Source organism: Melospiza melodia, chromosome 4 (assembly GCF_035770615.1).
Source record: "Melospiza melodia melodia isolate bMelMel2 chromosome 4, bMelMel2.pri, whole genome shotgun sequence".
NCBI lineage: Eukaryota > Metazoa > Chordata > Aves > Passeriformes > Passerellidae > Melospiza > Melospiza melodia.
The window spans coordinates 69,405,198-69,420,251 of NC_086197.1; the positions used below are offsets into that span (position 1 = coordinate 69,405,198).

Consider the following 15,054-nt stretch of genomic DNA (forward strand, 5'->3'; position numbering starts at 1 on the left):
ATGGGTATGCTCCCAGAAATTAGTACTGAACAGCAAAATGGATGATGATGTGACTAGAACAGTTTACACTGTCACATCTAAATAGCCATAACTTTTCAAAATCAGACTTACTTCACTCATAACAAGTGAGAATCTTGATGGAATCCATGGGAGTTTCTTGACAGGTTTTGGTACAGACACAGCTGGAAAGCAGAGGGAGAACAACCTTGGCAATTTGTGATAGCATATTACATTGAGATTCAGACAAGGAGTAAAACAATGTAATGAACAAGGCCCTACAGACAAGAAGTAAAATGTAATGAAAAAGGCCCTACACAATCAAGAGTGCCAGAGGCTATAATAAATACCATTAAATTAGGAACATAAACAGTAGAACCGCTCAAGATAGTAGTTTGCCAAGTATTTGTGTTAAAGCTTTAAGATAAGTACTGGGGTGGCAAATTACACTCTGAAATCCATGTACTTGGTGCCTTTCAAAATACATCCCTGAAAATGCCACTCATCTTGAAAGTCAGTCAAGTCTTGACAGGTATTTTAAGCAACAATTTTATTATATCCGACATCTCTGCTGAAAGTTTCATGAAAGTTAAATATCTAAGCTTAAAACTTCAATCTGCTGTGGTGTTTGCTTTCCCAAGGCCATCCTTGCTGTCTGCATTGGCTACACAGACAGCACAGCTGCAGCAAGAAGTGAGGGACCAAGTGTGACCCTAATTTTGTCTGGGGCAAAATCAGAGAACATATAGAGTGTGCAAGAGGAGGAAAGAAGGAATACTTTCAGGGGGAGGGCGAGCATGTGGGAGTCTGGGTGAGAGGGGGAGACCTGGGCCCTGAGTCGTCCTGCCTATAATCCCCGTCACCAAACACTCATTCAGTTATCAGAAGCATTTCAGAGCCCTTGAGATTAATGGCTGGTGCCATGTAAACAGAGCCTTATATTGGGAAGAACGAGTCACCAACAAGCCAGTGTGCAGCAGGAGACCGAGGCAGCCTCCTGTCCCTCGCAGTCCCAGCCATCCCGAGATGGGCAACAGTTTGAAAGCCATACTTGCTGTTGTGCCCTCTAACAAGTGCCAGAAGTACCTCCTAGAAGACCTAGAAGAGATGCCAGTGGATAAAATGGTCGATTTGAGTGGCAGGCAGATGAGGCGGCTGCCTGTGCACATTTGCTCTTTTAGGGAATTGGTTAAGCTGTACCTGAGTGACAACAACCTGAACCATCTGCCCCCCGAGCTGGAGCAGCTGCAAAACCTGCAGATCTTGGCACTGGACTTCAACAACTTCAAAGCACTGCCCCTAGTTGTGTGCACGCTGAAGCAGCTGTGCATCCTCTACCTGGGCAACAACAAGCTGTGCAGCCTGCCCCTGGAGCTCCGACTCCTGCAGAACCTGAAGACGCTGTGGATCGAGTCCAACTGCCTGCAGTACCTGCCCGAGGTGGTGTGCGAGCTCAGCCTGCTCAAGACGCTGCACGCGGGCTCCAACGCCCTGCGCGGGCTCCCTCGGCAGCTGCAGGGCCTGCAGGAGCTGCGCACCATCTGGCTCTCAGGGAACCTGCTCTCCGAGTTCCCGCCCGTGCTCCTGGACATGCCCTTCCTCGAGGTCATCGACGTGGATCGCAATTCCATCCGCTTCTTCCCCAGCCTTGCTCACCTGCCCGGCCTGAAGCTGGTGATCTACGACCACAACCCCTGCAGGAACGCGCCCAAGGTGGCCAAAGGGGTGCGCAGGGTGGGCAGATGGTCAGAGGAGAGCCCCGAGCCCCGCAAGCGATCGGGGGCGGTGATAGATATCACGCTGGACGAGAAGCCATTGCTACCTCCTGCCGCCAAGGCCGAGCCCGACGCCGAGCCCTGCTGACGCTCAGCTGCCCCTTCTGGCCAAGGTGGCAGCGCACTCCCGCCGCCGCCCAACCTCTACCTCTCCCTTGCTTGCTGGTGTCCAGGGAGCACCACACCGCATGGCAATCTTAGGAGTACGTGCACCAGCTTGGAGATATTGTGACAGCACAACTCTTGTACAGACACCTCTCTGTCTTTGTGCAGCACCCAGCACCCTCCATAGAACAGACTCCTTCTGTCTCTCATGCTGAGATCACACAGTTCACAACAGAGATAAGACTCAGTTTAGATGTTTGCCATGGGGGGATTGCATGGAGCACATATGGACTTGCTGCTCCTCACCCATGGGCTCACTCTTCTCCCTTCCACCTTCTTGAGGTGTCCCAGCCCAGCTGAAACCCACTGCTCAATGTGATCCCCACAGCTCTAAAGCAGCATTGGTCTCAAATTACTTTATCTGAAACAGCAATACCTTGAAGGCTTCCCTGTCTGCTGAGTGGGAAGTGGTAGCAGAGTCCCGGCTGCACTATCAAGAAAACAGCACATACGTACAGGGGGCTCTCCTCTTTCTTCCTGCAAAATTTGTGACAACTGTTTCATCACTGCTGAGCAGTATTCAAATGATGGTGAGGAAAGCTGTAGGCTTTGGTGCTGGGTTTTGTTACTGACAGTACTGCCTCTAAGGACAACTGTAAAGGAAAAGTTTTCATGCAGGAGCAAAGAAGAAAATCAAAGCCTGACTAAAAAGGAAAAGCCACAGGAGCTGCAAAGGTAAAGTTGCATGAATAAAATCCAGGCCTGTGAGCTGTCACTATAAGCTTGCACATAATCTGACGAGACAAACTTTACTCAGATGATTTCAGCTGGGTATTTCTCAAGCTTGCAACTTGGAGCAGTTCAGATCCCCTAAAAATGCACTTTTTTCCTAAGCTTTGCTTTAAGTGAATAATAGAAATCTGGCTCAAAGTGACATTTTAAACTTTATAGACTCCATAGCATGGTTGAATTAGGTGACAGGTTTTTTAACAAGGATGGAAAGCCCTTGGTGGCACACTCTGAGTCTGTCTCACCAGCACAGCCTGCAGAAGCAGCAGTTGACTTCCCAGAAAAGGTTTGATTCCATGCCAGTTCGTGACTGTTTAATGTCATCTACATGCTTGAAAAATTATCTGGAAATACATAGACTCTGCTAGCACTTGTTGTGTTGTAAAATGAAGTCCAAATTTGCATCTGGCTGGCACCCATGTAGTGTGCTCCTGGTGAAATTAAATAAAAGTATACTAGCAGCTTGCCAAGTTAAAAAGTCCTTCTTTGGAATTAACAGCAAATTCTTTATCTAATCTTGTTCCAACAATTTCTTCCTACAAAAAGGAAAGCAGGACATGAGTTAGGGATGCTATTCTAATAACCAAAGTCACTATTTTATACCCCACGGAACTGAGCTGGTACTGTATTTATCTGAGGGGATGGGGAAGAGCATGCTTTCACTGGCTTATCAATGGCCTGTGTTTCACTCAGCCCCCACCACACAGCACTGTCACTTCTGGAGAGCTGAAGTCTCTGTCAAGAGTTAAGGGGAGGATTCTGTAAGCATCTCATTTTAAGAAATCTAAGGCAGAAAAACCTTTGCACACATACTTGCTTACTTCAGCTTAATCTTTCTGCTTTGGCAGACTTGCCCTGCTGTTTGTTCACTTGCAAGGGCCACAAGGTCACAAGGCCTGTGGGCACCATTCTGGGCCCCCACACAGACAGGGCCCCTGCTTGTCTGTGCTCACACTCCTCACAGGTCTGCATGCAGACAGCTGCAGGCATCACAGGCTTCCTTCCAGCCTAGGCACAAAGAAACCTGCCCAGTCGAGAAACATGTTGCCTTTGCAGCAACTAATCGAACAGGAAAGTGAATATGAAGACAGCATTCAACAGACATGAAAGGCATGGGGCAGAGAGGGCAGGAAGTGAACATTTAGGCCTATTTTCTGCTAAGTGTCCACAATTTTAAGTGTTTGTAAAGTCAGCCCAATACTTTACAGATCAACACTCAGACTGTTTAGTCCAGAATGTTACTCTCTCTCTCAAACTGCATGTTCCTCTCAACTCTCCTGAGCAAAATGTAAAATTTGTGGTGTAAAAAGCTGTAAGATCACTTAGTTGTAGTTCTGGGCATTGACTGAGGTTCCTCATCCACTCACTCTCTTCCATCATGAAAAAAAAAAGAGTAATACTCCATATCACTAGAAAAAGATACCATCTAACTTCAGAGCCTGTTTCTAGGACCCCAACTCAAAATCTATGCAGCCAGGACTGGAATACACCACTCATACTAACACAGCAGGTCAACACAAACAAGCAAGCCACAAGGGCTTAGTCACTCCCTGAAGCAGCTGAGGCCTGAGGCTGTGCACCACAGCTCTCCTCATGGATCTGCCCTTCCTGGCTCTACACAAAGAAATACAACTTTGGGGAATCTGAATTTTTTTTTTTTTTTATTACTGTGTATTTTAAGTGGAACCTGGAAGGAACAGAATGAATAGGGTTGTATAAAACCCCTGGTTTATACACCCCTGAAAGTGAATTCTCCCACACAACACACAAAAGCTCCAGTAAGTAAAAACCAACTGAAGACAGTGCCATTGATGGAGATCCGTTTGTCTCAAGCTTCTCTTCCATAACCTCACAAAAACTAGACCATTAAAAAAAATTACTAGGTGAGATCTGGTCCACACATCCTCAGGTACTGAAGAAAATTTAACAGGGGCGATGGTCTGGTACACGTTTTCTGGGGAGAAAAAGAAAAATCAGAAAATTCCCACCACACTGATGCCCATCAGCCCCTCCTCACCCACTCCTATTTTTAATCTTTAGTTAGTATTTCATGTTCAGTGACAGCTTTATCTCACAGCACAAAAAACAGTACCACCTCAAAGCTAACACACCACCCATGACCATGCTAAAAAAAAAAAAATCTTTTGATTCAAAAAGCAGTGAAAACTACCTGGTAGCAGGCCCACCTGCCTATGAGTGGCAATTCTTCTCAAACCTTTTAACAAACATGTTTCTGTTTTAGCTGCAGATTCTACCTCAGAAGCAGCTGGACATTTCACTATAATTCTTGCCAAAGGCAAAAAGAAAGCATGATCCCTTACATTTTGGTCAGCCACTTGTGCAGATGTTTAGTGGTGACCCAGGATTAACTAGGCGTTACTCAGGCACAGCAATTTAAGTTTGCTGATGGCTCTAAAGGCCTGATGATACTGCTAATGCAGTAAAATTATCTAATATGAACACCAGCATGTCACATGTCAGGTTCCCTTTCAAGTACAGCATTTTTAGACCAAGACTTTTCTGCACCCTTACTCTTCCACAGAAGGAGGTTTACTCTACACCACTGTGACTGACCATGCAGATACTCTGATCATACCTTGGTGCTGCTTTAATGATGTCATCTACGCGAAGAATCATTTCTGCTGCTTCAGCTGCACTCAGCAACACCTGTCTCTTGACCTGGAAACTTTCTGTTACTCCCAAAACTGACATGTCCCCGATGACACCCTCTTTCATATCTGGAAGAAGAAACACATTAAGAGGCGTTTTTTTTGGTTTTTTGAACTCAACATTTTTTTAAGGAAATTGCAAGAAGCTGAGAGCACAGTAACTTACCTGCTCAAATGAGCTACACTGATAGTTAGGGAAGTATTAAATAAAGTCTTCTACCTCAAGAGTCCTGATTAAAGCCTAATGTTGCAATTACATATGAGCACTTGATGATAATAACTGTATACACTGTGATGAGGAGACAAGATCCCAATAGGACTCTCAGCACTATGTCCTCAGGTACATTAACTTCAGGGTTCTTCTCTACCACTCTGTGGAGGTTGTTCAGTTAGGTTTTTTGGGGTTTTTTTGGGGGGTGGGGGAAGGGGCAAAAGGAAGGATGTTTGGTTCTTCTGGGTTTTTACTGGTTGCTGGTTTTAAAACAATGATTTTATTTTTAAGCTTCCTATAACTAGACTCAGTGTAAGGGAAGTGTTTTTTAGAGGTGAGAACCATGCATTTAAGAAATGAAGGTTTTCACTCTACTGTCAAAAGCATGATAGAACAAAAGGAATATCGTGCTGTACACAAAGTTCTATGCAAAGCAAACAAACCAACGTACTCAGATCTCCCTGCTGAATATGTGTGACAGACATACATGAACAACTTTAATGAGCCCAAAGGACCTGGCCAAACAGCAATTCAAACACAGAAGTAAAACTCATCCCCTTACCCAGTCCATAAGTAGTCTTCCCTTCACTATGAGCAGCTCTGAGCTGAGCAACCAAATCAGCACTGTCATAGCCAGCATTATCAGCTATTATTGTTGGGATCTAAGGGCATAAACACAGGTTGTTTTTCATTAACATAGGGATTGATTGTTAGCAAACATGAAACATACTTGGATGTTATCAGTTTACAACTGAATTTCAAGAAGATGCTTCAGAAACATGCCAAATAATCTGTTTACTGTGATAACTAAAAGACCCAAACTACCTCTCTAAGAATTTCAAGACTCTGTTGTAAGAAAGTACCTATGAGGATAGAAGCATGTTAGCAATTTGTATGCTCGTTTTACATGGACAGAAGTAAAAAACCAATCTTGTCATTTTATCATTTCAGACACAACTGGAGAAATGTTTTCATTTTAAAAGCACAAGTCTGCTGGTAAGCATTAACTACCTGACCATTCTGTTCACTGTTTCCATGACAGCAGTGCAAACTCACATGCACTGACTGAAGAGATAATGCCAAGTGTTACTATGCACTTGAATTTAATTTTCTTGGGAGAAAGGTTTTCCCTAATTCAAATTGCAGAAAGCAAATTTTTTCTCAAACTGACAGTCTGTTATCACAATTCTATTCATGTTTCTTGTGACACACTCATTTCCTACTAAGATGCAATCTCCAATGCAAGACCAGAAACTTGTAGCTAGTGCTAGAGTATGAATACACTCAAACAGCACTAGAGTATCAATGGAACAGAAGGGCTGCTCTTTTCTAAATCAGCTGTCAGCTACCTAAGATGAGATTTTTATGTGCTATTTCTGCAGCACTTCTAACCAGCAGGTAAGGTGAGCAATAACCATTTAGAGGAGGGTTAGCATATGAACATTTACAAGCCTGTAACATGCAGAATTATTAAAACACCAGTACTTTTTTCCTAAGATAAAAAAACAATTTCTTTTCAAACATCTTCCCTTTGTTTATCCAAGATGTGCTGCTAAAACTTCACTTCTTTACTTTGGACAACCAAAATTTTTTTAAAGTGAAGCAAATATCTGATGTCACAAGTTAGTAAACTTCATGAAACTTTGTGTCTTAGCCCAGCAATATGATTAAATAAACCTACCATTCGTAAAGCCTTAGCAAAGGACTCCATTGCAACAGACTCTTTGCCAGGTGTTCTGACAGCAAGTTCTGCAACGGCGTTAGCCATCAGCATCTCTGAACAACCTATTCAGTGAAGACACACAGATGTTACACATCCAACCTTCAGTAATACCAAAGTATGACAGGTACATAGAGTCTGATATTCACCTCCACCATACACAGTTCTTGTGTCCTTCACAGTCTGGGCCAGGACACAGAGAGCATCATGCAGAGACCTCTCTGCTTCATCCAGAATCTGCTGGGTGGCTCCGCGCAAAACTATGGTGCAAGCTTCACCTAGAAAGCACACATGTAAAAAGATTAAAAAGAGAAACCAGGACACAAAATGGGCTATCACAAAGCATTTACAATGGTTTTGCCATCACTGGAGTCAAGTTCTGTATTACTTAATTTTGGGAACAAAAGCAAACATGATGACATTTCAAAGACAGAATGAAATTATGTGCACAGTGCGATTGCTTTGGTTCCACAACACCTTATTTAATTTAACCGAAAATTAATATTGCCTCATAACTCCTTAAAAATTAGAGCATTGGCATTTACTAGAACAAGCTCTTTGACACATTGCTCCTTTTCTTGTCAAATGAATTTCCAAAAGCAGAAACCTTGATTCCCATCCTTAAAAATGATTTTATGTTCATTTATGTAACACGAAACATCCACAGTTTCAACCATGAAACTGTGCAGGATTTTTACTGAAAAGCAAGGCTTTAATAGAAACAGTTACATAAATCATTACAGAATTCCTATGCATTACTGGCAACTAGCCAGTAATGAACAGCACTAGCAGAGGGTTAACACAAATGTTACAATACACTGCTAGTGATAAAACACTTACCCATTGCTACTCCAGAGAAATGAATGAGTTTATCTTCTCCAATCATGACTTCTTCAATAAGCTTGCAGCTTCCTAGTTTTACTAGCTCAGGGTGATCAAAGGTTGAAGCAATTTCACCACCTGCAAGTGTAAGATCATAAAGAAATCAGAGCTCACAATGAAAGCATCCTTTCAGGCAAGGTCTAACCAAGGGGGGGGTGGGGGGTTGGAAAAAAACCAGTCTTCATAATTGCCCCCAAATAAATTTAAATTAAAATTACTGATAAGCCAAGACTGTCTCATGTTAGCATGTGGTACCAGAAAACATCAACCAATGCTGATAAATCCTTAAAACACCTGTTTTGTTTCACATCACACAGACTAAAATGCTTGTGAGTTGTGTTTGATAACAGAATAAACACTCATTTTTGCTAGCATTAAAATATCAGTATGTTTCAAGTTTACACAGTATTTACTGATTAAGTATTTATAAAATACTAAATGAAGTCTCTTATGCTTTAAAACTTGAGCTTGTGACAGTATTCCTTTTGCCTGCCTGATGATGGCTGAGAACCACCATTCTCCTGCATGGCAAGTCTCATTCCATGCTGCAGCAGCAATACTGTGCAGGATCTGTAAACTGCTGTATCATAAACAAAACAAGAGCTACAACGACCAAAATGTCTCTGAACACAACATCATTCTAGTTCTTGTTCCAGTTCTTTCCTCTTCCTATTAGAAAACTCTTTACATGTATGCATTCCCCATGTGTGTTCAATAACCCCACAGTAGCTTGCAGCACTGTGTAGTTGCAGCATCACAAGAAAAACCAAGACTTGGAGCAGAGTTTGTGTATATTAAAAACTTGTCCTTTTTTCAGCTATACTATTCAAGCCAGAGTGGTCTGAGAAGGCCCATTTGCTCTGCATACAAAGTCTGCTTTCAATTTTTTCCAGAATGTAAGCAGCGTTCCTCTCAATCACGCGTTTCCAGTGTCAATGTGCCTACTAACACTTATATGCAGTTGCTACTTCAGTTTTGCTAAGATAAACAAGTCAGCGTCTTTTCCTTTCTCAAAGCAAATTCATCCTCCTGATCACTTTCAAAATCAACTATGATGTCCCAGTTAACTATCTATTACTTCAGCAATGAGAATTATCTGAAGCATTCCAGAGGTCTCATTTCCATTAGTTACTAAAATCACACTTATGCTGACCATTACCCAAAATATCCAGGTTGTTCAGGTTATTTGAGATCCACCTCAAGTCAAAAACTCAGGCCCACATTTTTAACAAAGGATGATTCCTTAGTCTTCTCTATCATTACAGTCAAACAACAGCCATTTAAACCAATTGCTATCACAGAATAAAGTACTGTTAGTATTAACTTGTGGAGTTATTCTTTCTGTTGCTAAGTTTCATCGTTTCTTTAGAAAACAAACATCAAAATCTTATCAAGCAGGAACTTAACTGAAAATATTTTTAAAATATGAAAGGTTACCAACTGGCACTAACTTGCTAAATTGTTTCCCATGTTTTGCATTATGATCCTTTATTCACAGATGCTGAAGAAGTATGTTTAAGTAAGTTCAATGTTTACTAATGATCAGACAAATAATGTGCCCCTCCAAGTTTCATACAACAAAATACTCTACACACCTGTGACAAGAGCCAGACGTTCTACACCTGCAAAGTCTGCATGTTCAATAGCCATGACACCAGCAGCTCCAAAGAGATGTTCAGGGTAGTTGTAGATCAGCTGCCTAAAATTACAACACATCTCACCATCTCACACAGAACAAACCTTTGAAAATAACACAGTAACAAAAGACACCAGCTTCTCAGTAGCATGGACACAAGACAGATTTCTGAAAGCTACCAAAGCAGTCAATGGATGAGGCATCTGCCACACACGGAATTTTACACAACACAGAAGCAAATGTAGGGACAGGAAAACACACAAAGCTAAGGAAAAAAAGAAATCAAACTATGTTTTTTGAAATATCCTTTCTCTGAAGAAACACTATCACACTAAGCACAGGCAGCCATATGCTTTAAGGTCTTGGTCCTTTGATCCTAAGTGCCTGCTGGGCACTTAACTGCCTATTCTAGCAGAATGAACTAGAACAACATGGAAAGTAATGTAACTCTCCCTTTTTCACAAGAAATACATACCTGTTAATAAAGCAATTTATTCCATGTTTAAGAATACGATCCACTTTCTCCTTCATCTTTTCTTTTTCTGCCTGTTCTATTTCTGCCACTTTTGCTGTGGAGTCAACTCTAACACGAGAGCCAAAAATCTAAATCAAAGAGAAAAGAGCTCAGTCTCAAAATTTCATTTACAAAAACACAGTTTCTCAACAGTAGTTCTGTCACATACCTTAATCTTGTCTGTATCCATACCAGTATTTGCAATAAGAATCTTTGCATTTTCAATTCTTTTTGGCTGATTTACACCAATCTTCTTGTCAAGCAAAAAGCCTGTAGTAACAGAAAGGCCTTGTAAAACTTCAAATTAAAAAAGGAGAGCAATTACTAGTTATTACAAAATCCCCCATCTTTAGTATTCAATTTAATAATAACGTAACAGTGTTTCATACAACAAATTTACATAGATATGCAACCTTTAGCAGCTTTGTTTCCCAAGTGCATACACAATCAACTCTCAAAGACTTACCTTCATCTAAGTAGGAATCAGCCAAACTTCCACCAAGTTTCTTAATGACATGGATAGCCTCCAAATTACCAGAACCTTTCAACCTAAGAACAGCTTCTACAGCTAGCTTGACAAAGTGATCCTTGTGGTGAGTAAGTAATTTTGAAGAAAGAGTTGTTCCCGCGATGTTCATCAAGTCTTCACGGAACTTCACTTCATCATTACTACAATAAAGAGAGCTCAGTTAAGGTGGAAAGTCTGAAAGCCTTAACTACCACCAGCTCCCACCATGAGTCTTGGCCCACTTCTTCAAGCCTGTATCTCTAGATGTACCATATTTTCTTTTGAGGAATGCTGCACAGAATCCCTCCAATGTCCCAGAACACAACCTTCCACTTGAAATACAAGTTTTGTTAGGAGAATTTTTGCATTCAGCTTTAGAAAGTTTGTGCTCTCAAAGTGCTGGGCATGGGAAATAGTTATATTTAAAATGTGAGTACAAAATCTGAAGTAACAGCTCAGATCTTTGTTCCAGGGAGCAAATTACAGCTTATATTTAATTTCTGCCCACAAGTAATTTTGAAGCTTCTTTAACTCATTAGCAAAAATACCCAGTATTTTTTGTCCCAACTGTTAAAATTCAGGAACTCAGCTTTCCCACTGCTTTAATAAGAGTGAAGAATTTACCAACAGACTGTAATTTGCATTGATGTTTTGATCTTGAGTAGTTTTTTATATAAAGTTACAGCAAATGGGCATTACTAACCCATGATCCACAGCTGCTTTCAAAAGTGCCTCTCTTGAAGCCTTTGTGGCTGCTCTCCAGCCTGCAATGATGGTCTGAGGATGAATCTTCCTTGCAATCAGTAATTCTGCCTCCTGTTTAAATGAAATCAATAATTATTTCCCCCCAAAAAAGTATAGTGACACTAACTAGAAAAGACATGTTCATTTATGGATGCAATTTAAAATGTAATTGAGAAAAGCTATCTTTATTTTTCTGTGGAACTTGGCAAGCTGATAGATCATTCCTTAAGATGCTCTTGATCCCAGTTACTGGCCCTGAGATGATCAGACTTTCTGACACAGCTCTGCAAGGAAGAATTATTCATTTCTCAAATCTCTTTCATAGTGATTTCAGGTTTAGAATTTGGCAGTGTAAGTTCTCCCACAAGCATTAAATCCATAGAGAGTTTAAATGAACAGTATGAATTCAGGCCTTGAGCAAGGAACAGAATTTAGCAAGATTTTTTTCCTATGGAAATGGATTTCAGAGGACTGAGACTCACAACCAAGCAGTGCTGCACATTGCTCAGTGCGATTGCCAGAAAGTGAGCAGTAAGAGTCAACTTAAAATACTTGAGAGTTTATAAAAAATAATATAAGGAGTAATAGTCCAAAATAACACCCAAAAAATGATGGTGCAATACCTAAGGGCTGTTTTTTTGCCCCCTATCAATTTCACCAGCAACAGAGCAAGCTATTCCTTTCAATGCTATGGGAGGCCTTTACAAAGACAGGATAACACACCTCCTACTGGAGGCACCACAGAAGTACACTGACAAACATCTGAAAAAACAGAATACATCACCCTCAGTAATTCAGCTGCCAACACTGTGACAGATGTAGTTCCATCGCCAACTTCGTCATCTTGAACCTTTGACATATCTGAAGAAGGAAAAGACATTATTAATGCTATTTTTCTCATCCATTAATTTGGACAAAAAACCAGACCTTACTCTTTGTGTAAAGAGGGAACTCTAAAAAAACCCCAGAAAAACAAGAGATGCAAACAAAACTTGGCATCCTCCAAACTCCTGCTCTTTATTTGTAACCAGTTTCAGCCTGGTGATGGTCAGGATGCTCCCCTGTGTTCCCCATCCTAACAATGGTTATCAAAAGGACAGCTGGATAGAAGCTCTACGGTACAGATACAGGATCAGAGACCATAGTAACCAGGTCTGCTGCATGAACTGCTGATAAACTGGGCCACAGCAAACACAAAATCATCAGGCAACCTGACACCCAAGAGATAAGGCTCCTGCTTGTCACCAGTAGTGGACCAGTGGCACAGTAGAACAGTCACTCACAACAGTAAACTCTGTACAGAAGTACAGTGCCCACTGAGTGCCAGAGATTTCAATCTGGGAGAAACACAGTGAACCTCTGCTGCTGCACAGATTTCTGTTCCAAATTTTCCCACTGCAAAACGAGGGGTATACAGAGTCTTTTGTCCCTTCTGACTCCTGGGACAAAGCAGGGTTAAGGGAAAAGAAGATAAAAAAACAGTTCTGAAGAGCAGCACACACCATAATTTTACTTTTGCAGAATGCCATAACTCTTGCAGTACCCTGCCCTTCTTACCTCAGGATTTCTGCTCCCCCTCCCTTCAATTTTTCACAGTATTTCAACAACACTTTTCTAAGAACAAATAAAAACACCACAACAGAGTTACAAATTAAGAAATATTGAGCCTTTAAGAACTCACCAACCAAGACCTTGGCAGCTGGATTGTCAACTCCAATAGCTTTCAGGATGGTTGCACCATCGTTGGTAACTGTGACAGAGCTGTCTCTCCCGGTACTTAAAAGAATCTTGTCCTACAAGATGTGAGATTTAGCATACTGCTTGAAAAGGCACTGTGACTATTAAAGCTAAATTAATGGGCATGACTACCCATGCAGGTGTCTTACCATGCCTTTAGGGCCCAGGGTGCTCTTGACTAGGTCACCAATGGCAATGGCACCAACAAAGGATGACTGAAATGAAAATAATATACCTCAGGGAACAATTTATTTCTACTCTAGTACAAGAATTATACACTATCACATAGCTTTCAACATTTTCACCAACCCTTCCACCTCTTCCATGGAGGCTTAGCTGAGCTTAAGGCAAGCTTCTTAACTGCTAAATTTTGATAACCAGCTCAAATATACCTAAACCTCCCAGAAACCATAAATCTGTCTCAAAGCCAGAAGAAATGCCATCAATCTTCTGAGCTCCAGTAAAGGTACTTAGGTTTTGACAATGAAGAGTTTCTCTAATTTTTAGCATTAACGAAACTCCCTTCTGTTCACAGACATGCAACAAGAAAAGTCAGTTACAGACAGAAGTTCCATATCACGGTATAGTGAAAGTATTTTTAGTAACAGAAAAGACAAACTTTAATTACCTCAAGTACTACCAGTTTCTTAGAGAATTAAACTTACCAACCGAGCTGTTTCTGCCTTCTCTTCATCTGCACCTGCCTTGAAAATGTTCACAGGAGCAAGGGAAATGGATGCCTAAAACACAGTTAATGTAAGAATATTGTTTTAGCTTCAATAAAACTATGCGTTCTAAAAGCAAATCCCCAACGCTAACAGCTTAAACAATGCTTTTTTAATAAAATTACTTCCATACCCCATTTTGTTGTGATAACAGACATGTTTAAGAAACAGTCAAAGTTCTTAACCATCTGTCCCGCAATCTCGCAGCGCAGCGCAGGCTCCGAGGCCGAGCGCAGAGGGGGCACACTGCAGCGCACACCAGGCCGCACCAGCCCATCCTTCCATGGCCGTGCGAGCGCTGCTGCTCTGCCCGCCCGCCAGCCGGCCCTTCCCCACAGCCCGACGGCAGCCACAGCCAGCAGAGCCGAAACAAGTCTATTCACTGCCCAATGCCTTCAGCGTTGTGATACCTGAGCCGAACCCGCCCTTTTTTTTTTTCTTTTTTTTTCATATCAATGCAAATTAATCACAGCGGTAACCAATACACGCCTTTAAGAACCAATATCTGCAGAGCCCCCAAGGCCTTAAATGAAGAAGGATTAAATACCCGCACACAGGTACCACAGCTCACAGAGTCGCCCCGCCCCGGCTCCAGAACCTTCGGGGCCGCCCCAGTCCCCGGCACAGCGCGGGGAAACGCAGGGCGCGGCCTCCAGGCCTCGCCATCCATCCCGCCCGCCCGCGTGGAGCGCAGTCCCGCCGGCCCCGCCGCACCCCGGCCCGGCCCGGCCTGGCCGCCGCCGCCCGCCGCTCACCATGGTGCCGGTGCCGCCGGGAGCCGCCCGCCCTCCTTCAGCACAGAGCAGCGCCGCGCCGCAGCCCCACGAGCTCCCCCGGAATGGCGTCACTGCGGCCGCCGCTTCCGGCGCGCGCGGCCTGCTGGGAGCCGCAGTCCGGCCCCGCGCCCGCCGCCCGCAGCGGCTGCGCCTGCGCCCCTCGGGCCGGGCTGGGCTCTGTGCCCCGGAGCCCTGCGGGAAGGAAATTGCGTGCGCTGGAACGGGCTGCCGCAGAAAGCGAGCGTGCCCCATCCCTGGCAGTGCCC

The 15,054-nt window shown here is 42.8% G+C and overlaps 2 protein-coding genes across 3 annotated transcripts; one reads left to right on the forward strand and one right to left on the reverse strand.

Annotated features, from left to right (window-relative positions):
• Positions 1-969: 969 nt before the first annotated feature.
• On the forward strand, positions 970-7,419 carry LRRC10 (leucine rich repeat containing 10). 2 transcript variants are annotated; one of them, XM_063155076.1, is made up of 2 exons: positions 970-2,612; positions 6,498-7,419. In XM_063155076.1, exon 1 carries the CDS (start codon positions 1,024-1,026, stop codon positions 1,858-1,860), a length of 837 nt encoding a protein of 278 aa, XP_063011146.1. In that variant the 5' UTR covers positions 970-1,023; the 3' UTR covers positions 1,861-2,612; positions 6,498-7,419. The 2 variants fall into 2 exon arrangements, with proteins under 2 accessions (XP_063011146.1, XP_063011145.1); XM_063155075.1 differs by lacking the exon at positions 6,498-7,419 and adding an exon at positions 5,209-5,593.
• CCT2 (chaperonin containing TCP1 subunit 2) lies at positions 4,306-14,869 on the reverse strand. The gene is made up of 16 exons (XM_063155074.1): positions 14,768-14,869; positions 13,953-14,027; positions 13,437-13,502; positions 13,232-13,343; positions 12,335-12,411; positions 11,510-11,622; positions 10,765-10,967; positions 10,468-10,568; positions 10,260-10,387; positions 9,744-9,847; positions 8,107-8,226; positions 7,416-7,544; positions 7,228-7,331; positions 6,109-6,208; positions 5,263-5,404; positions 4,306-4,620 (listed from the first exon to the last, which is right to left on the reverse strand). Exons 1-16 carry the CDS (start codon positions 14,768-14,770, stop codon positions 4,590-4,592), a joined length of 1,608 nt encoding a protein of 535 aa, XP_063011144.1. The 5' UTR covers positions 14,771-14,869; the 3' UTR covers positions 4,306-4,589.
• Between the last annotated feature and the right edge of the window lie 185 nt (positions 14,870-15,054).